This window comes from Procambarus clarkii, chromosome 67, assembly GCF_040958095.1.
Source record: "Procambarus clarkii isolate CNS0578487 chromosome 67, FALCON_Pclarkii_2.0, whole genome shotgun sequence".
Classification (NCBI taxonomy): Eukaryota; Metazoa; Arthropoda; class Malacostraca; order Decapoda; family Cambaridae; genus Procambarus; species Procambarus clarkii.
In genome coordinates, this window is record NC_091216.1 from 16793837 (window position 1) to 16810363 (window position 16527).

General features: G+C 51.6%; 2 protein-coding genes across 2 annotated transcripts in view; one reads left to right on the forward strand and one right to left on the reverse strand.

Annotated features, from left to right (window-relative positions):
* The window catches only part of LOC123767540 (enolase-phosphatase E1), a 45789-nt gene that overhangs the window by 19025 nt on the left and 10237 nt on the right, over window positions 1–16527 (reverse strand). Inside the window, exon 2 of the mRNA XM_045757229.2 lies at window positions 1654–3210. Within this exon, the coding sequence (XP_045613185.2) occupies window positions 1654–1834 (181 nt within the window). The 5' untranslated portion in view covers window positions 1835–3210. The remainder of the gene's footprint in view (window positions 1–1653; window positions 3211–16527) is intronic.
* Window positions 1–16527, forward strand: part of LOC123767555 (pseudouridine-5'-phosphate glycosidase) — a 214951-nt gene that overhangs the window by 6141 nt on the left and 192283 nt on the right. The window lies entirely within an intron of this gene.

Genomic DNA, 16527 nt, shown 5'->3' on the forward strand with positions numbered 1-16527 from the left:
CCCTTCTCTTAACAGTACGAAGAGGATCAACCCTTATCAGCCTATGTCTGTACCTCACCAGAGACCATTCACCATGCATAGCTGGGTGAGGCTAGCCCCAAGCATCTGTCGTCCAACCTTGGACAAAGAGAGGTTCACTCTTTCATAGATACATTGAGAGGTGGCATCAGGCCCACGGCGCCACGTCCAGCACTCTAAACACTCCGTACAATAATATCAGCCGACACAAACACACGTTCTAAATGACAGAGAAACCACCTACTGGGTGAAAGGTGGTTGGTCGAGTCCACATAAATGAATGAGTGAATGAATGAATACACAGTTTCAAGTGTAGATATTATAGAGCCCAGTAAGATCAGGAACCTTGTACACCTGTTGATTGACGGTTGAGAGGCGGGACCAAAGAGCTAAAGCTCAACCCCCGCAAGCACAACTAGGTGAGTACATTGTATCCTCATTCATATTACATAGAGCGCTCAAGATCTCCAGTTGGTTCATATTATTATGCATTCAGATAAAGCATTATTTAATTAACAAGTAATGTTTATGTATGTTATCTGATCAAAGATTATTATGTCCACTTATTAATTAAATTTATCTGCAGGGAGATGTGGGCGAGGTAGAGTAAGGTAGAGGTAGGTAGAGTGAGGTAGAGTAAGGTAGGGTAAGGTAGAGTGAGGTAAAGTAAGGTAGAGTGAGGTAGAGTAAGGTAGAGTGAGGTAGAGTAACGTAGAATGAGGTAGAGTGAGGTAGTGTTAGCACTAGTGGCTTTTGCCACTAAAACCCTAGAGACATTGAGCGCGCCATTATCGCCAGACGTGGTGTGAAATACATCATTAGAAATGATCTCCCTCACGCGAACGCAAATTACTATGTGCAGTCCGAAGTTGACGTGAGGTAACGTTGGTGAACATTTTCTGAGCAAATCTTTAAGCAAAACCGAAAATATTTAAACTCGTGGTCCAACAAAGTCCCCCCGAGGAGATCTGGCCAAGTTGAACGTCACGTAGACACCCTGGTCACAGGTGACGACTGTCACAGCCACGGTGACTTGTGTGACTTGTCTACACCACAAGCTAAAGCCCACCGGCTTACCCGGACTCTCAGCATGTTGACACACACACACAGACATACAGTATCACAGTGTCAGACCTGTTGCGGGTCTGGTAGCTGAGTGGACAGGGCGCGGGACTCATAATCCTTTGGCCCGGGTTCGATTCCCGGCGTCAGCAGAGACAAATGGGGAATTTATTTCACCCTGATGCCCCTGTTGCCTCGCAGTAAATAGGTACCTGGGAGTTAGACAGCTGTTAATGACTGCTTCCTGTGTGTGTGTGTGTGTGTGTGTGTGTGTGTGTGTGTGTGTGTGTGTGTGTGTGTGTGTGTGTGTGTGTGTGTGTGTATGTGCGTACGTGCGTGTGCGCATGTATGTGTGTAAAAGAAAGTAGTTAGTGACTGTTGATTGATTGACAGTTGAGAGGCGGGTCGAAAGAGCAGAGCTCAACCCCCGCAAGCACAACTAGGTGAGTACACACACACACACACACACACACACACACACACACACACACACACACACACACACACACACACACACACACACCAACACTGACACAAATGGCTGGCACTAGCACAATATAAAGTGGTACTCACCGAGGACTCCCAGAAGAAAAAGGACGGCTCCGAGGATAAGGCGGGCGAAGCCGAGGCCGCGCACCAGCGAGGCCGAGTACTTGACCTCGGAGGGCAAGAGGGCCTCCTGGGGCGCCGGCAGGGCCAGGGGAAGCTTGGTGCCGCTAGACACCTGGATCACCAACACCTGGTTATGTTGCATTATCACGGGAGGACAGGGACGAGGACGAGGAAGACGGAGGTGGGAAAAACCAGTGGAAGGAGATGCCCGAGAAGTTGGAAGACTAAAGGAGTTCTATAAAGGATACGCAACAAGTATGAATAAGATGGATATAAGATATCCTTATATCCTTAAAGTGAACAGGAGGAATCAGTCGCGGAGGTGAGGTGGGAATACGGAGAGGGAGAGTAAAGGAGTGAGAACGGTTTTAGCAAGGGAAGCTTTTTGGTACGGAAGTTAGAAAGTATATGCAATTTTTAGCAATTTAAACAGGAAATTGTATACAGCGTAACGTTGAAGTACTTCAAATGGTTTGAAGATGTGTTGTGGGCAGACACGCGTGCGAGCAGAAGGGAAGGCCACGGTACCAAGGAGAGGTCAGGAAGGGCAGTAAGGAGGAGAGAGAGAGATCAAGAAGGGCGTAGGAGAGCAGGAAGTGAGGAGGCTGTTGATGAGTGGAGCGGCAAGATAGAAGGCTCAGAGGAGAGGATCAGACGCAGAGGGAAGGTGCAGGCCGCGGTAGTATACACCGGGAGGAAGAGTAGCGGCTGCGGTGAGACCTTAAGCACAGGTCCTGGGAACAGGTCCTGGGAGCAGCCGGGAAGCAGACGCCTCACATCTCTGCAGGAAGGACAGGGGCCGGGGAGGGGGACCCCAGGGAGACCAAGACAGTAGTGACAGTGTATAGAAATATTACAGATATGACGTGTTACACAACTGAGGATAATACAATAGATGGAAGATGGTAAAAGGTAATGTTGAATTGATGATAATGGCAGATATAAGTATGTGGAAACTAAATGACGCTAATTAAAGTAGAGATTAGGTGAAGATGGTTAGAGTGATAAGTTGGGAGGAAGGTTAATTATGAATGTGACATATTAGCAAGAGTAGAAGTATGAGGGATTATTGCAGACAAAAGAAAGTTTACAAGTGTGTGTCAAGGGATGTAGTGTAAGAGATGTAAACATCAATAAGCGGCAGGAGGCAGGCTTGTTGGGGTAGTAAAGGTAGGGGGGGGGCCTGGAGGGTTGTGGGGGTGGGGGGTGAGGGAAGGTGGAAGGGTGGAATGTTGTCACAGTTTCTGGATTGTCGTTGTCTTCAGGACCTGGCGGCTGGCTCCACACTCACTGTTGGTTGGCTTGCATGATTTGCATGCATTCCTGGTTTCATTTTTCTTACCCAGTCACTAACTCAAACTGAGAAACATTCGTGTACATCACATTTCCGTACACCACAGTAAAGCAGTCAACAACATTTCCATAGGCTTTCACAGTATTTGGCTCATTATTCTTTAGTTCATTGAAATCTCCTGGCTCCGTTGACTGAAGTCTCGCAGTGCAGATCCGTAGAAAAAACTGCGGTAGTTTATAAATAAAGAATATATAAACAAATATGTATAAAGAGGCAAATATGTAAGCAAACAAGAAATATGTGTGTGGGGAGGGGGGGGGGGGGGTGGTAGTGTAGGCAAGACAGGTGAGGCAGCACTGACGACCCGGGGCCAGGGACACCCCGTCTTACCCACACTAACCCTGGCCCCCGTACCGTTACCACCAACCCCCAATTTATGCTGCGTTGCTTTCCCTTGCTCTTTTAAGCAGTTTCTTGTCTAAGATTCGTGTTTAAATAGCTGGACTGTCTTAAAGATTCACTGAAAGTTGGCGGCCGGGTGAGCGCGTCGGTTACTCACGTGCTGGTGTTGTTCATTGAGGGGGCGACGACGCTCGAGGGCTCGGATACGCCCGTTCTCATGCACGAATTAGTTACGGACTCTCTTAACTTGCCGTTTCTGTTTGAACGCTCCCACCCTCGAACATTTGCACTTCTTTGGTTCATTAAAGCTTTAATGACGAGTAACTGGGGAGTCACAGCACTCACCTTCACTGTCTTCATCCTCCCCTACACACACACACACACACACACACACACACACACACACACACACACACACACACACACACACACACACACACACACACACACACACACACACTTATTATATGACAAAGACTTATTATATGACAAAGAGTGCTGGGAAGACGGGACACCACGAGCGTAGCTCTCATCCTGTAACTACACTTAGGTAATTACACTTAGGTAATTACACACACACACACACACACACACACACACACACACACACACACACACACACACACACACACACACACACACACACACACACACACGCTCAGAATCGACCAAATTGACAAAGAGGAATTCCTTAAACAGCAACATCACGAACAAGAGGACACAGATTCAAGCTAAAGAAACAAAGGTGCTGAAAAAACATTATAAATTTTTCTTCTGCAAACAGAGTAGTAGACGGTTGGAACAAGCTAAGTGAGAAGTTGGTGGAGACCAAAACCGTCAGTAGTTTCAGTGTAATACGACAAAGAGTACTGGGAAGACGGGACACCACGAGGGTAGCTCTCATCCTGTAACTACACTCCATTAGACCATCTCCACCGGTGGAGGTGAAAACAAATGGGCAGAGTTTCTTTCACCTTATTGCCTCTGTTCACTTAGCAGTAAATAGGTATCAGGGAGTTAGACAGCTGCTACTGACTGCTTCCTGTGATGTGTGTGTGTGTGTGTGATAAATATATGTAGTAGATATAATATAGGAAAACTAGATTGGTTAGAAAGGCGGGGTCCAAGAGCTAATAGCTCGCTTCTGCAGACACAAATATTAAATACATAAACACGCGCCGCGCATAACATTATTTTTTATACGAGTTGAACTATTTGTGACAGGTGGATACACCCGACGGGTCACTCCCACACACCCGGCGGGTCACTCCCACACACCCGGCGGGTCACTCCCACACACCCGGCGGGTCACTCCCACACACCCGGCGGGTCACTCCCACACACCCGGCGGGTCACTCCCACACACCCGGCGGGTCACTCCCACACACCCGGCGGGTCACTCCCACACACCCGGCTTGTCATTCCCACACACCCGGCGGGTCACTCCCACACACCCGGCGGGTCACTCCCACACACCCGGCGGGTCACTACCACACACCCGGCGGGTCACTCCCACACACCCGGCGGGTCACTCCCACACACCCGGCGGGTCACTCCCACACACCCGGCGGGTCACTCCCACACACCCGGCGGGTCACTCCCACACACCCGGCGGGTCACTCCCACACACCCGGCGGGTCACTCCCACACACCCGGCGGGTCACTCCCACACACCCGGCGGGTCACTCCCACACACCCGGCGGGTCACTCCCACACACCCGGCGGGTCACTCCCACACACCCGGCGGGTCACTACCACACACCCGGCGGGTCACTACCACACACCCGGCGGGTCACTCCACACACCCGGCGGGTCACTCCACACACCCGGAGGGTCACTACCACACACCCGGCGGGTCACTACCACACACCCGGCGGGTCACTCCCACACACCCGGCGGGCCACTCCCACACACCCGGTGGGTCACTACCACACACCCGGCGGGTCACTACCACACACCCGGCGGGTCACTCCCACACACCCGGCGGGTCACTCCCACACACCCGGCGGGTCACTCCCACACACCCGGCGGGTCACTACTACACACCCGGCGGGCCACTCCCACACACCCGGCGGGTCACTACCACACACCCGGCGGGTCACTGCCACACACCCGGCGGGTCACTCCCACACACCCGGCGGGTCACTACCACACACCCGGCGGGTCACTGCCACACACCCGGCGGGTCACTACCACACACCCGGCGGGTCACTGCCACACACCCGGCGGGCCACACACACCCGGCGGGTCACTGCCACACACCCGGCGGGTCACTACCACACACCCGGCGGGTCACTGCCACACACCCGGCGGGTCACTCCCACACACCCGGTGAGTCACCCACACACCCGGCGGGTCACTACCACACACCCGGCGGGTCACTACCACACACCCGGCGGGTCACTACCACACCCGGCGGGCCACTACCACACACCCGGCGGGTCACTCCCACACACCCGGCGGGTCACTACCACACCCGGCGGGCCACTACCACACACCCGGCGGGTCACTCCCACACACCCGGCGGGTCACTCCCACACACCCGGCGGGTCACTACCACACACCCGGCGGGTCACTCCCACACACCCGGCGGGTCACTCCCACACACCCGGCGGGTCACTCCCACACACCCGGCGGGTCACTCCCACACACCCGGCGGGTCACTGCCACACACCCGGCGGGTCACTGCCACACACCCGGCGGGTCACTGCCACACACCCGGCGGGTCACTCCCACACACCCGGTGGGTCACTCCCACACACCCGGCGGGTCACTACCACACACCCGGCGGGTCACTACCACACACCCGGCGGGTCACTACCACACCCGGCGGGCCACTACCACACACCCGGCGGGTCACTCCCACACATCCGGCGGGTCACTCCCACACACCCGGCGGGTTACTACCACACCCGGCGGGCCACTACCACACACCCGGCGGGTCACTCCCACACACCCGGCGGGTCACTCCCACACACCCGGCGGGTCACTACCACACACCCGGCGGGTCACTACCACACACCCGGCGGGTCACACGGGAGCAAGAAGCAGCACGAGGCGCCACACAGCCCTCACGTCTCCACCAAGGGCACCTCCTCACACCTGACCTGTCACAGGTGTGGCAGCCTTCACTACTACCGTTTTTGTCCACGGTGAACACTGTAGTACCGGGGGAACTACATATACTTCTACATATAGTAACTACATACCGGGGGAGCTGTATATCTCATCACACTACATACTGCAGAGACCCACGCCGTGACACCAGAGGCAACCTCTCTAATTCCGGGGTTGCTGGCCTGGGAAACACTTGCACACTGGCAGGTATTTCAAATTTTCCTTTCTTTGCAACAGCTACGTTGCCATGAGCCGCCCATGGTATGGCATGGAGTGAAAGATCATTAATTCACATTCCTTGCTATAATAATGAAAGTAACTTCCACACTTAGATGCTGTAACAACACACTTCAATAAATAAGGCGCATATTATTCAACCAAGACGAGGCGGGGAACTTATTTGTATTTATTGCTGGTTTAAAAGAGGTTAAGAATTGTGATGGTAATTGTGTGAGTTGTGGCAACACGCACCATGCTGGAACTTCCTGTGTGTGGTGTGGTGGAAGTGGAGAGTTGACGGGGGAGGGTGCTAGGCCGGGCCCCGTGTCCCGCCAGCCGGGCCCTCTCTACGGGCCCAAGGTCACCCCCATACACACCCCAAACCATTCTAGTTACACGCCAGTAATGACAGTAATTCAATTGTCAGAAAGCTTCTTAAGGTGTATTGCTTCCTTAGGCACACAAGCTGAGGGTTAGTCTGGTGTGTGGCCATGATAACACACGTGTATAGACACCTGCGGCGCATACAAATACATAGATGAACGTGCTGGGAAGGACAGGTGTATGTGCTGACAACACTGCATAGTCACATATGTAGATGATCGTATGGAGAGGTGGTGGCGCACACATGTTCGTATGTATTTATGTATTCAATCACACATGTGCACATATACCTGGGCGCACACATGATGAACTGAACCTGTAACAGTTGTACATAGACTAGCGTACAGGTGCGATGAGAACGACATGTTTTAAGTAAGGAACACTAACAGGTGGACCAGGTGAGGCAGGTCCAGTACATGGACCAGGTGAGGTAGGTCCAGTACATGGACCAGGCGAGGCAGGTCCAGTACATGGACCAGGTGAGGTAGGTCCAGTACATGGACCAGGCGAGGCAGGTCCAGTACATGGACCAGGTGAGACAGGTCCAGTACATGGACCAGGTGAGGTAGGTCCAGTACATGGACCAGGCGAGGCAGGTCCAGTACATGGACCAGGTGAGGCAGGTCCAGTACATGGACCAGGTGAGACAAGTCCAGTACATGGACCAGGTGAGGCAGGTCCAGTACATGGACCAGGTGAGACAGGTCCAGTACATGGACCAGGTGAGGCAGGTCCAGTACATGGACCAGGTGAGGCAGGTCCAGTACATGGACCAGGTGAGGCAGGTCCAGTACATGGACCAGGTGAGGCAGGTCCAGTACATGGACCAGGTGAGGTAGGTCCAGTACATGGACCAGGTGAGGCAGGTCCAGTACATGGACCAGGTGAGGTAGGTCCAGTACATGGACCAGGCGAGGCAGGTCCAGTACATGGACCAGGTGAGGCAGGTCCAGTACATGGACCAGGTGAGGCAGGTCCAGTACATGGACCAGGTGAGACAGGTCCAGTACATGGACCAGGTGAGGCAGGTCCAGTACATGGACCAGGTGAGGCAGGTCCAGTACATGGACCAGGTGAGGCAGGTCCAGTACATGGACCAGGTGAGGCAGGTCCAGTACATGGACCAGGTGAGACAGGTCCAGTACATGGACCAGGTGAGGCAGGTCCAGTACATGGACCAGGTGAGGCAGGTCCAGTACATGGACCAGGTGAGGCAGGTCCAGTACATGGACCAGGTGAGGCAGGTCCAGTACATGGACCAGGTGAGGCAGGTCCAGTACATGGACCAGGTGAGACAGGTCCAGTACATGGACCAGGTGAGGCAGGTCCAGTACATGGACCAGGTGAGGCAGGTCCAGTACATGGACCAGGTGAGGCAGATCCAGTACATGGACCAGGTGAGGCAGGTCCAGTACATGGACCAGGTGAGGCAGGTCCAGTACGGCCACTCACACACTGTCTCTTGTCTATTAACTTGTGTTTACCTCATTAACCTGAAGCAGGATTCATGAAACATTTACGCAGTCACTATCGCAACCTGTCTATCTGTCCTTAATGACGACGGCGTTGTTTCCGTTTACTAAACCGTTGATGATAACAATGATTTACTAAACCGTTGATGATAACAATGATTTACTAAACCGTTGATGATAACAATGATTTACTAAACCGTTAATAACACTAACAACCTTGGCTTGTGAGGTTCACAAACTGGTAAACTGTTTAATAACTCTAAGCAAAGTCCCAGTAACTAAAGAAAGATGTATGGGTTTCGTAAGTGGTTGTTTAATTCATTTATGAATCCCGTGGAGGTGTAGTGACCTAGTCTGCTTCCTTGTAAACCGTCAAACATGATGAGTTGATGGTGATGAATGGTGATGTTTTCCTCAACACCCGGGAGCCGGTCGGCCGAGCGGACAGCACACTGGACTTGTGATCCTGTGGTCCTGGCTTCGATCCCAGGCGCAGGCGAGAAACAATGGGCAGAGTTTCTTTCACCCTATGCCCCTGTTACCTAGCAGTAAAATAGGTACCTGGATGTTAGTCAGCTGTCACGGGCTGCTTCCTGGGGGTGGAGGCCTGGTCGAGGACCGGGCCGCGGGGACACTAAAGCCCCGAAATCATCTCAAGATAACCCGCTCCGGCACGGAGAACCACACAGCATCATTATTCATGTGTTATCATAAGTGTTATCGTGAGTGTCCCGAAGTGTGTGAATATATTCTCTCACTATGATAGTAAGGGTAATTTATTTGTCTTTATTTCTATAACTAGCTGTAGGGTTTTATTCATTATCTTTATTAATAGAGCTGTCGTTCCGTAACGTTATTCATTAAAGCTTTCCTTCCAAAGTTTTCCCAGTTCTTTGTTCTTACGCAGTAAGCTTCAGTTTTACATTTAGGAACATTTACCGTGGCCAGAATGACCAGGCCAGCCCTATAGAGCAGTAGACAAATGCTCGGTAATATCTCGTGCTGCCAAACCCGTTCATGAATAAAACACAACTTACCAGCAACTTGTAAAACTCAGTTCCAACTATTTTTTACGACAATGTTCGCGTGGTTTTTAATTTTGATTTTGTGAAGCTGCATCACTCCTGCGGGGTACTGTGGTCAGTATACAGCTTCAGTCACAACCGAAAGGTCTTGGGTTCGACTCCCGCGGTAGAGAAGACACGTTTGACACGTTCGACCCCCAAGCTTAAGAGCTTGGGGGTTCTGAGAGGGGAAGCAGTTGCTATATGGCGCCTCTGGTCTCCTGGAGGCTGTTGTTGCTTGGTGACAAGCACCACTACTGACCCCCATATTCTGCCGCCCGTCTACCACCATGATGGCAGCTGCCAGCCCCACTCCTGTGCCAGGTCTACGGGCTCACCATAGACCGTGCTACTTGCAACTTTTGTTCCCAGTAACTGAATCTAAAAACAACAACGATGGCAACTGTCTTCGACCATATTCACAAAATGTTTAATAAAAACATCCGATGTTCATTTTTTTAGATTAACTTGTTTAATTTACGTGAGTTAGCTGGGTGCTTTATTTAAGTTGTGTTGACTTACATGGTTTCAAGTTGTTTAGTTTATTCAAATGTTGTTGGTTACCAAGGTACGCGAGGGCTGAGAGCGCCTCGTGCCTGTCTTACCACCAGTGGTGAGAGAGGCGCACCAGGCCAAGGTAACAAAGGTGACCACTGGTGCCGGTGTAATGATGGGGTGGTGACTTGGTTCCCACCTCCATCACCTGAGAGGTGTGTCTCACCCCCTGCACCTCACCCGTCTCCATCAGGCCCACCTCCATTACCTGAGAGGTGTGTCTCACCCCCTACACCTCACCCGTCTCCATCAGGCCCACCTCCATCACCTGAGAGGTGTGTCTCACCCCCTGCACCTCACCCGTCTCCATCAGGCCCACCTCCATTACCTGAGAGGTGTGTCTCACCCCCTGCACCTCACCCGTCTCCATCAGGCCCACCTCCATCACCTGAGAGGTGTGTCTCACCCCCTGCACCTCACCCGTCTCCATCAGGCCCACCACCATCACCTGAGAGGTGTGTCTCACCCCCTGCACCTCACCCGTCTCCATCAGGCCCACCACCATCACCTGAGAGGTGTGTCTCACCCCCTGCACCTCACCCGTCTCCATCAGGCCCACCACCATCACCTGAGAGGTGTGTCTCACCCCCTGCACCTCACCCGTCTCCATCAGGCCCACCTCCATCACCTGAGAGGTGTGTCTCACCCCCTGCACCTCACCCGTCTCCATCAGGCCCACCACCATCACCTGAGAGATGTTTCTCACCCCCCAGCACATCACCCGTCTCCACCAGGCCCACCACCATCACCTGAGAGATGTTTCCCACCCATGCACCTCACCCGTCTCCACCACACACACAACTCCCTCTCCTTGATTGGCTTGCCTCATTGAGGCTCATAATTTAATAAGAGGAAGATTCATTAAGGTTCCCCAAGCGTCATCATCACGCTGTACGCCACTCTCATGGGAGGGCCGAGGACGGGTGACTCAAGCTCTTCAAGATGACACCCATCTCTTTAGTATATATTCACCATCACAAACAACCGCCACCACCACACACCTGCAACACCACAAACAGCCACCACCACCACACACCTGCAACACCACAAACAACCGCCACCACCACACACCTGCAACACCACAAACAGCCACCACCACCACACACCAGCAACACCACAAACAGCCACCACCACCACACACCAGCAACACCACAAACAGCCACCACCACCACACACCTGCAACACCACAAACAGCCACCACCACCACACACCTGCAACACCACAAACAACCGCCACCACCACACACCAGCAACACCACAAACAGCCACCACCACCACACACCTGCAACACCACAAACAACCGCCACCACCACACACCAGCAACACCACAAACAGCCACCACCACCACACACCTGCAACATCACAAACGACCACCACCACACACCTGCAACATCACAAACCACCACCACCACACACCAGCAACACCACAAACAACCGCCACCACCACACACCTGCAACACCACAAACCACCACCACACACCTGCCAGGTAACCATAACATCACCTTTACTGCCTCATGGACTACGTGCCAACGCCAGTTGTCATATATAAACGTATCAAAATATTACTCCCGTTTAACGCACCGCTTTCACTCAGACACTCAGACCACGTCACTCACACTCAGAGTGTACCTGGAGGTTCTAGGCCTTTCACTCTTGCTGTTGCTCTCTAATACACTTGAGTGTGCTCGCTCTCTGTCATCCATTGACTCGATTTACCAGCACATTTAATCTTTCGATTTCCCGACTTTTACAACTTTCCTTTATGTGTTATTTTTATTCCTTGTTTCTTCTTCCTTATCTTCGAGCATGAGATATGGTCCTCAGATTGTCCATCATTACTGTTCTACAGTATTTTGTTTAATTCATTTTCCACCACAGACGTGGCCAGTCATTTACAGTTAATCATTCTGTGACTTAGCATTGAGTTACCAATTGTATACTGTATGAGAGAGAACTGTCTAGATCCCAGCTTATGTAGGAAAGACGTGTGTGTGTTGTGTGTATGGTGGGCGTCACTGTAGATGCAGGTGACGTGTGTGGTGAGTGCTCAGTGACTCACTACACTATGATGTCTAGCAGCTCTCACCACCCCGCCCACCCACCACACAATACGTTTAAGTGCAGATGTAACACCACAGTTATTACACTCCTAGTATAACGAGTGTAATAACTCGTTATATTGGTTAATAACTCATGTCAAATTGGTTTTATTTATAAAGAACGTGTTATCTTTGCTTTATTTTTGTATTTAATTGTTATGTGGAGTAATAGATTACTCTGCCTATTGTAAGTGAGGTGGGTCCCTGAGCCACGGTGTGACCCCAGCGTCTCGTTGGTGGGTATGTCAGTTTACGTTACTGGTAAGTAACGGGGTTATCTTGAGATGATTTCGGGGCTTTAGTGTTCTCGCGGCCCGGTACTCGGCCAGGCCTCCACCCCCAGGAAGCAGCCCGTGACAGCTGACTAACACCCCGGTACCTATTTTACTGCTAGGTAACAGGGGCATAGGGTGAAAGAAACTTTGCTCATTGTTTCTCGCCGGCGCCCGGGATAGAACCCGGGACCACAGGATCACAAGTCCAGCGTGCTGTCCGCTCGGCCGACCGGCTCCCTGTCATTGCAAGCTTCGTGTCACTGCGCCATTCCCATTGTTTGGTGGTCATTATTGAGACGAGAGTGACCGAGGGACATCATGAAGGGACTCTCACTACCAGCCAAGTGTTACTGGGTGTTGCAGGTGTTCAGTTGCCAGCTGTCAGGCAGCGACGGATGCTGCACAAAGTCTGGTTCAGGCAGCTGTGGCAGTTTCCAGTGGTATAGAGGTAAAGTTACATAGTGGATGTGTGTGTGTAGATACAAGGTCACAACACCGCTACACTTGTGAGTGTACACAGCAGCTCGTATTGAGCAGTAAAGTGCTATGCCCAAGAAAGTTCCATGCAGTAATTTGAATGCATCACAGCAACAAGGCCAACAGTCGTTAATTCCACGAACACCCCCACTTTACTATTCAAATTACCGATAACAATTATTCCGTATTTTGCTATCGTGCCAATCCAACTTACAACTAATCCCAGAAAATTGTGAAATACCCCCAAAATATCCGTAAACTGGCCAGTAATGTATGGTAATGTATGTCTGTGTTGGAGGTGAGAATATAAGCAGCACAGCTCGCAGATACACACTCACTGATATGTGTGAGTGTGTGTGTGTGTGTGTGTGTAAGTGTGTGTAATCACCTAGTTCTGCTTGCTGGGGTTGAGCTCTACTCTTTCGGCCCGCCTCTCAACTGCTACTAACTACTAACTATTGTTTTTTCTTTACACACACACCCAGGAAGCAGCCCGTAACAGCTGGCTGTCTCCCAGGTACCTATTTACTGCTAGGTAACAGAGGCATCAGGGTGAAAGAAACTTTGGCCATTTGTTTCTGCCTGGTCCGGAAACCGAACCCAGGCCACATAATTATGAGTCCTGCGCGCTGTCCACTCAGCTACCAGACCCCCGTATGTGTATATATGTGTGTGTGTGTGTGTGTATTCACCTAGTTGTGCTTGCGGGGGTTGAGCTGTGCTCTTTCGCCCCGCCTCTCAACTGTCAATCAACTGTTTCTAACTACTACTATTCCCTCCCCCACACACACACAAACTCCCCAGGAAGCAGCCCGTGACAGCTGACTAACTCCCAGGTATCTATTTACTGCTAGGTAACTGGGGCATTCAGGGTGAAAGAAACTTTGCCCATTTGTTTTTGCCTAGTGCGGGAATCGAACCCGCGCCACAGAATTACGAGTCCTGCGCGCTATTCACCAGGCTACCAGGCCCCTCAACCAGGCTACCAGGCCCCTCAACCAGGCCTGGTAGCCTGGTTGAGGGGCCTGGTAGCCAGGTCCTTGTTTACCCGGTCGATTCCTCTGAGGAATTTGTAGGTTGTGATCATGTCTCCCCTTACTCTTCTGTCTTCCAGTGTCGTAAGGTGCATTTCCCGCAGCCTTTTCTCGTAACTCATGCCTCTTAGTTCTGGGACTAGTCTAGTGGCATACCTTTGGACTTTTTCCAGCTTCGTCTTGTACTTGACAAGGTACGGGTTCCATGCTGGGGCCGCATACTCCAGGATTGGTCTTACATATGTGGTGTACAAGATTCTGAATGATTCCTTACACAGGTTCCTGAACGCTGTTCTGATGTTAGCCAGCCTCGCATATGCCGCAGACGTTATTCTTTTTATGTGGGCTTCAGGAGACAGGTTTGGTGCGATATCAACTCCTAGATCTTTCTCTCTGTTCGTTTCATTAAGTACTTCATCTCCTATTCTGTATCCTGTGCCTGGCCTCCTATTTCCACTGCCTAGTTTCATTACTTTGCATTTACTCGGGTTGAACTTCAACAGCCATTTGTTGGACCATTCACTCAGTCTATCCAGGTCATCTTGTAGCCTCCTACTATCATCCTCTGTTTCAATCCTCCTCATAATTTTTGCATCATCGGCAAACATTGAGAGGAACGATTCTATACCCTCTGGGAGATCATTTACATATATCAGAAACAGTATAGGTCCAAGGACTGACCCCTGCGGGACTCCACTTGTAACGTCTCGCCAATCTGAGACCTCATCCCTCACACTGACTCGTTGTCTCCTGTTGCTTAGGTACTCCTGTATTCAACGGAGTACCTTCCCTTTCACTCCAGCCTGCATCTCCAGCTTTTTCACTAGCCTCTTGTGTGGCACTGTGTCAAAGGCTTTCTGACAATCCAAGAATATGCAGTCTGCCCACCCTTCTCTTTCTTGCCTTATTTGTGTGTGTGTGTGTGTGTGTGTGTGTGTGTGTGTGTGTGTGTGTGTGTGTGTGTGTGTGTGTGTGCCAGTAATGGCGGCGGGGTTGGTGGCCTGCGGTACACTCTCCTTACACAATTAATGTTCACTAGATGCAATTTGCTCTCGGAATGCCGTGTTGCATGGCGATGCCTGACGAAAGAGGCGGTTTGATTTGTGGAGCGTATCTAAACGCTGTGGTGTGTGTGTGTGTGTGTGTGTGTGTGTGTGTGTGTGTGTGTGTGTGTGTGTGTGTGCGGGGGGGGGGTGTGCTCGGTGATCCCATGGAAGGTTACTGGAGACGGTGCGAACCCACAGTTGTTGTTTAAGATTCAGCTACTCTAAACTAAAAGTTGCAAGTAGCACGGTCTATGGTGAGCCCGTAGTGGACTGACCTAGCTGGCACAGGAGCGCGGGGCTGTAACTTGAACCCAGAGATGTTGTTTCGTATCTGTACGAAAGTTGATGGCGGCGGTGGGCCACGCCCATCTGACAATACTTTACTCTTGACGCTCATCTTACTTACACTTTTCTTGTAAATGTGAAAGGCACTCTGGTGCCGCGCCTGTGACACCGTCACCCTCAGCTATGGGGGGAGGGGGGGGGACCTGGATAGGCCTATCTGGCTTCCTGACCCCTCGTAAAGGGTATATAAGTCTACGCCTCTTTGGAATCAGTTGTCTGTGATAGACTTTCTGACCTTACCTCCCTATTCATACCTCTTCTGGTCATACTTGTGGACACCTGTCCATACCCGTCTGGCTACACCTGTCCATACCCATCTGGCTACACCTGTCCATACCCGTCTGGCTACACCTGTCCATACCCATCTGGCTACACCTGTCCATACCCGTCTGGCTACACCTGTCCATACCCATCTGGCTACACCTGTCCATACCCATCTGGCTACACCTGCCCGTGCCCGTCTGGCTACACCTGTCCATACCCATCTGGCTACACCTGCCCATACCCGTCTGGCTACACCTGTCCATACTCGTCTGGCTACACCTGTCCATACCCATCTGGCTACACCTGTCCATACCCATCTGGCTACACCTGTCCATACCCGTCTGGCTACACCTGTCCATACCTGTCTGGCTACACCTGTCCATACCCGTCTGGCTACACCTGTTCATACCCGTCTGGCTACACCTGTCCATACCCGTCTGGCTACACCTGTCCATACCCGTCTGGCTACACCTGTCCATACCCGTCTGGCTACACCTGTCCATACCCGTCTGGCTACACCTGTCCATACCCGTCTGGCTACACCTGTCCATACCCGTCTGGCTACACCTGTCCATACCCGTCTGGCTACACCTGTCCATACCCATCTGGCTACACCTGCCCGTGCCCGTCTGTACACCTCACCTTCCTCGCCAACATTGCCAGAGAACTCCTCTCGTACCAGCTAATCTTTGCCTTTGAAATTTTCGGAATATTACCTATAACTATTTCCATTTTTTCTGAAAATGTTTTTCAGTAGAATTTACATTAAAAAATATATCTATATCTAC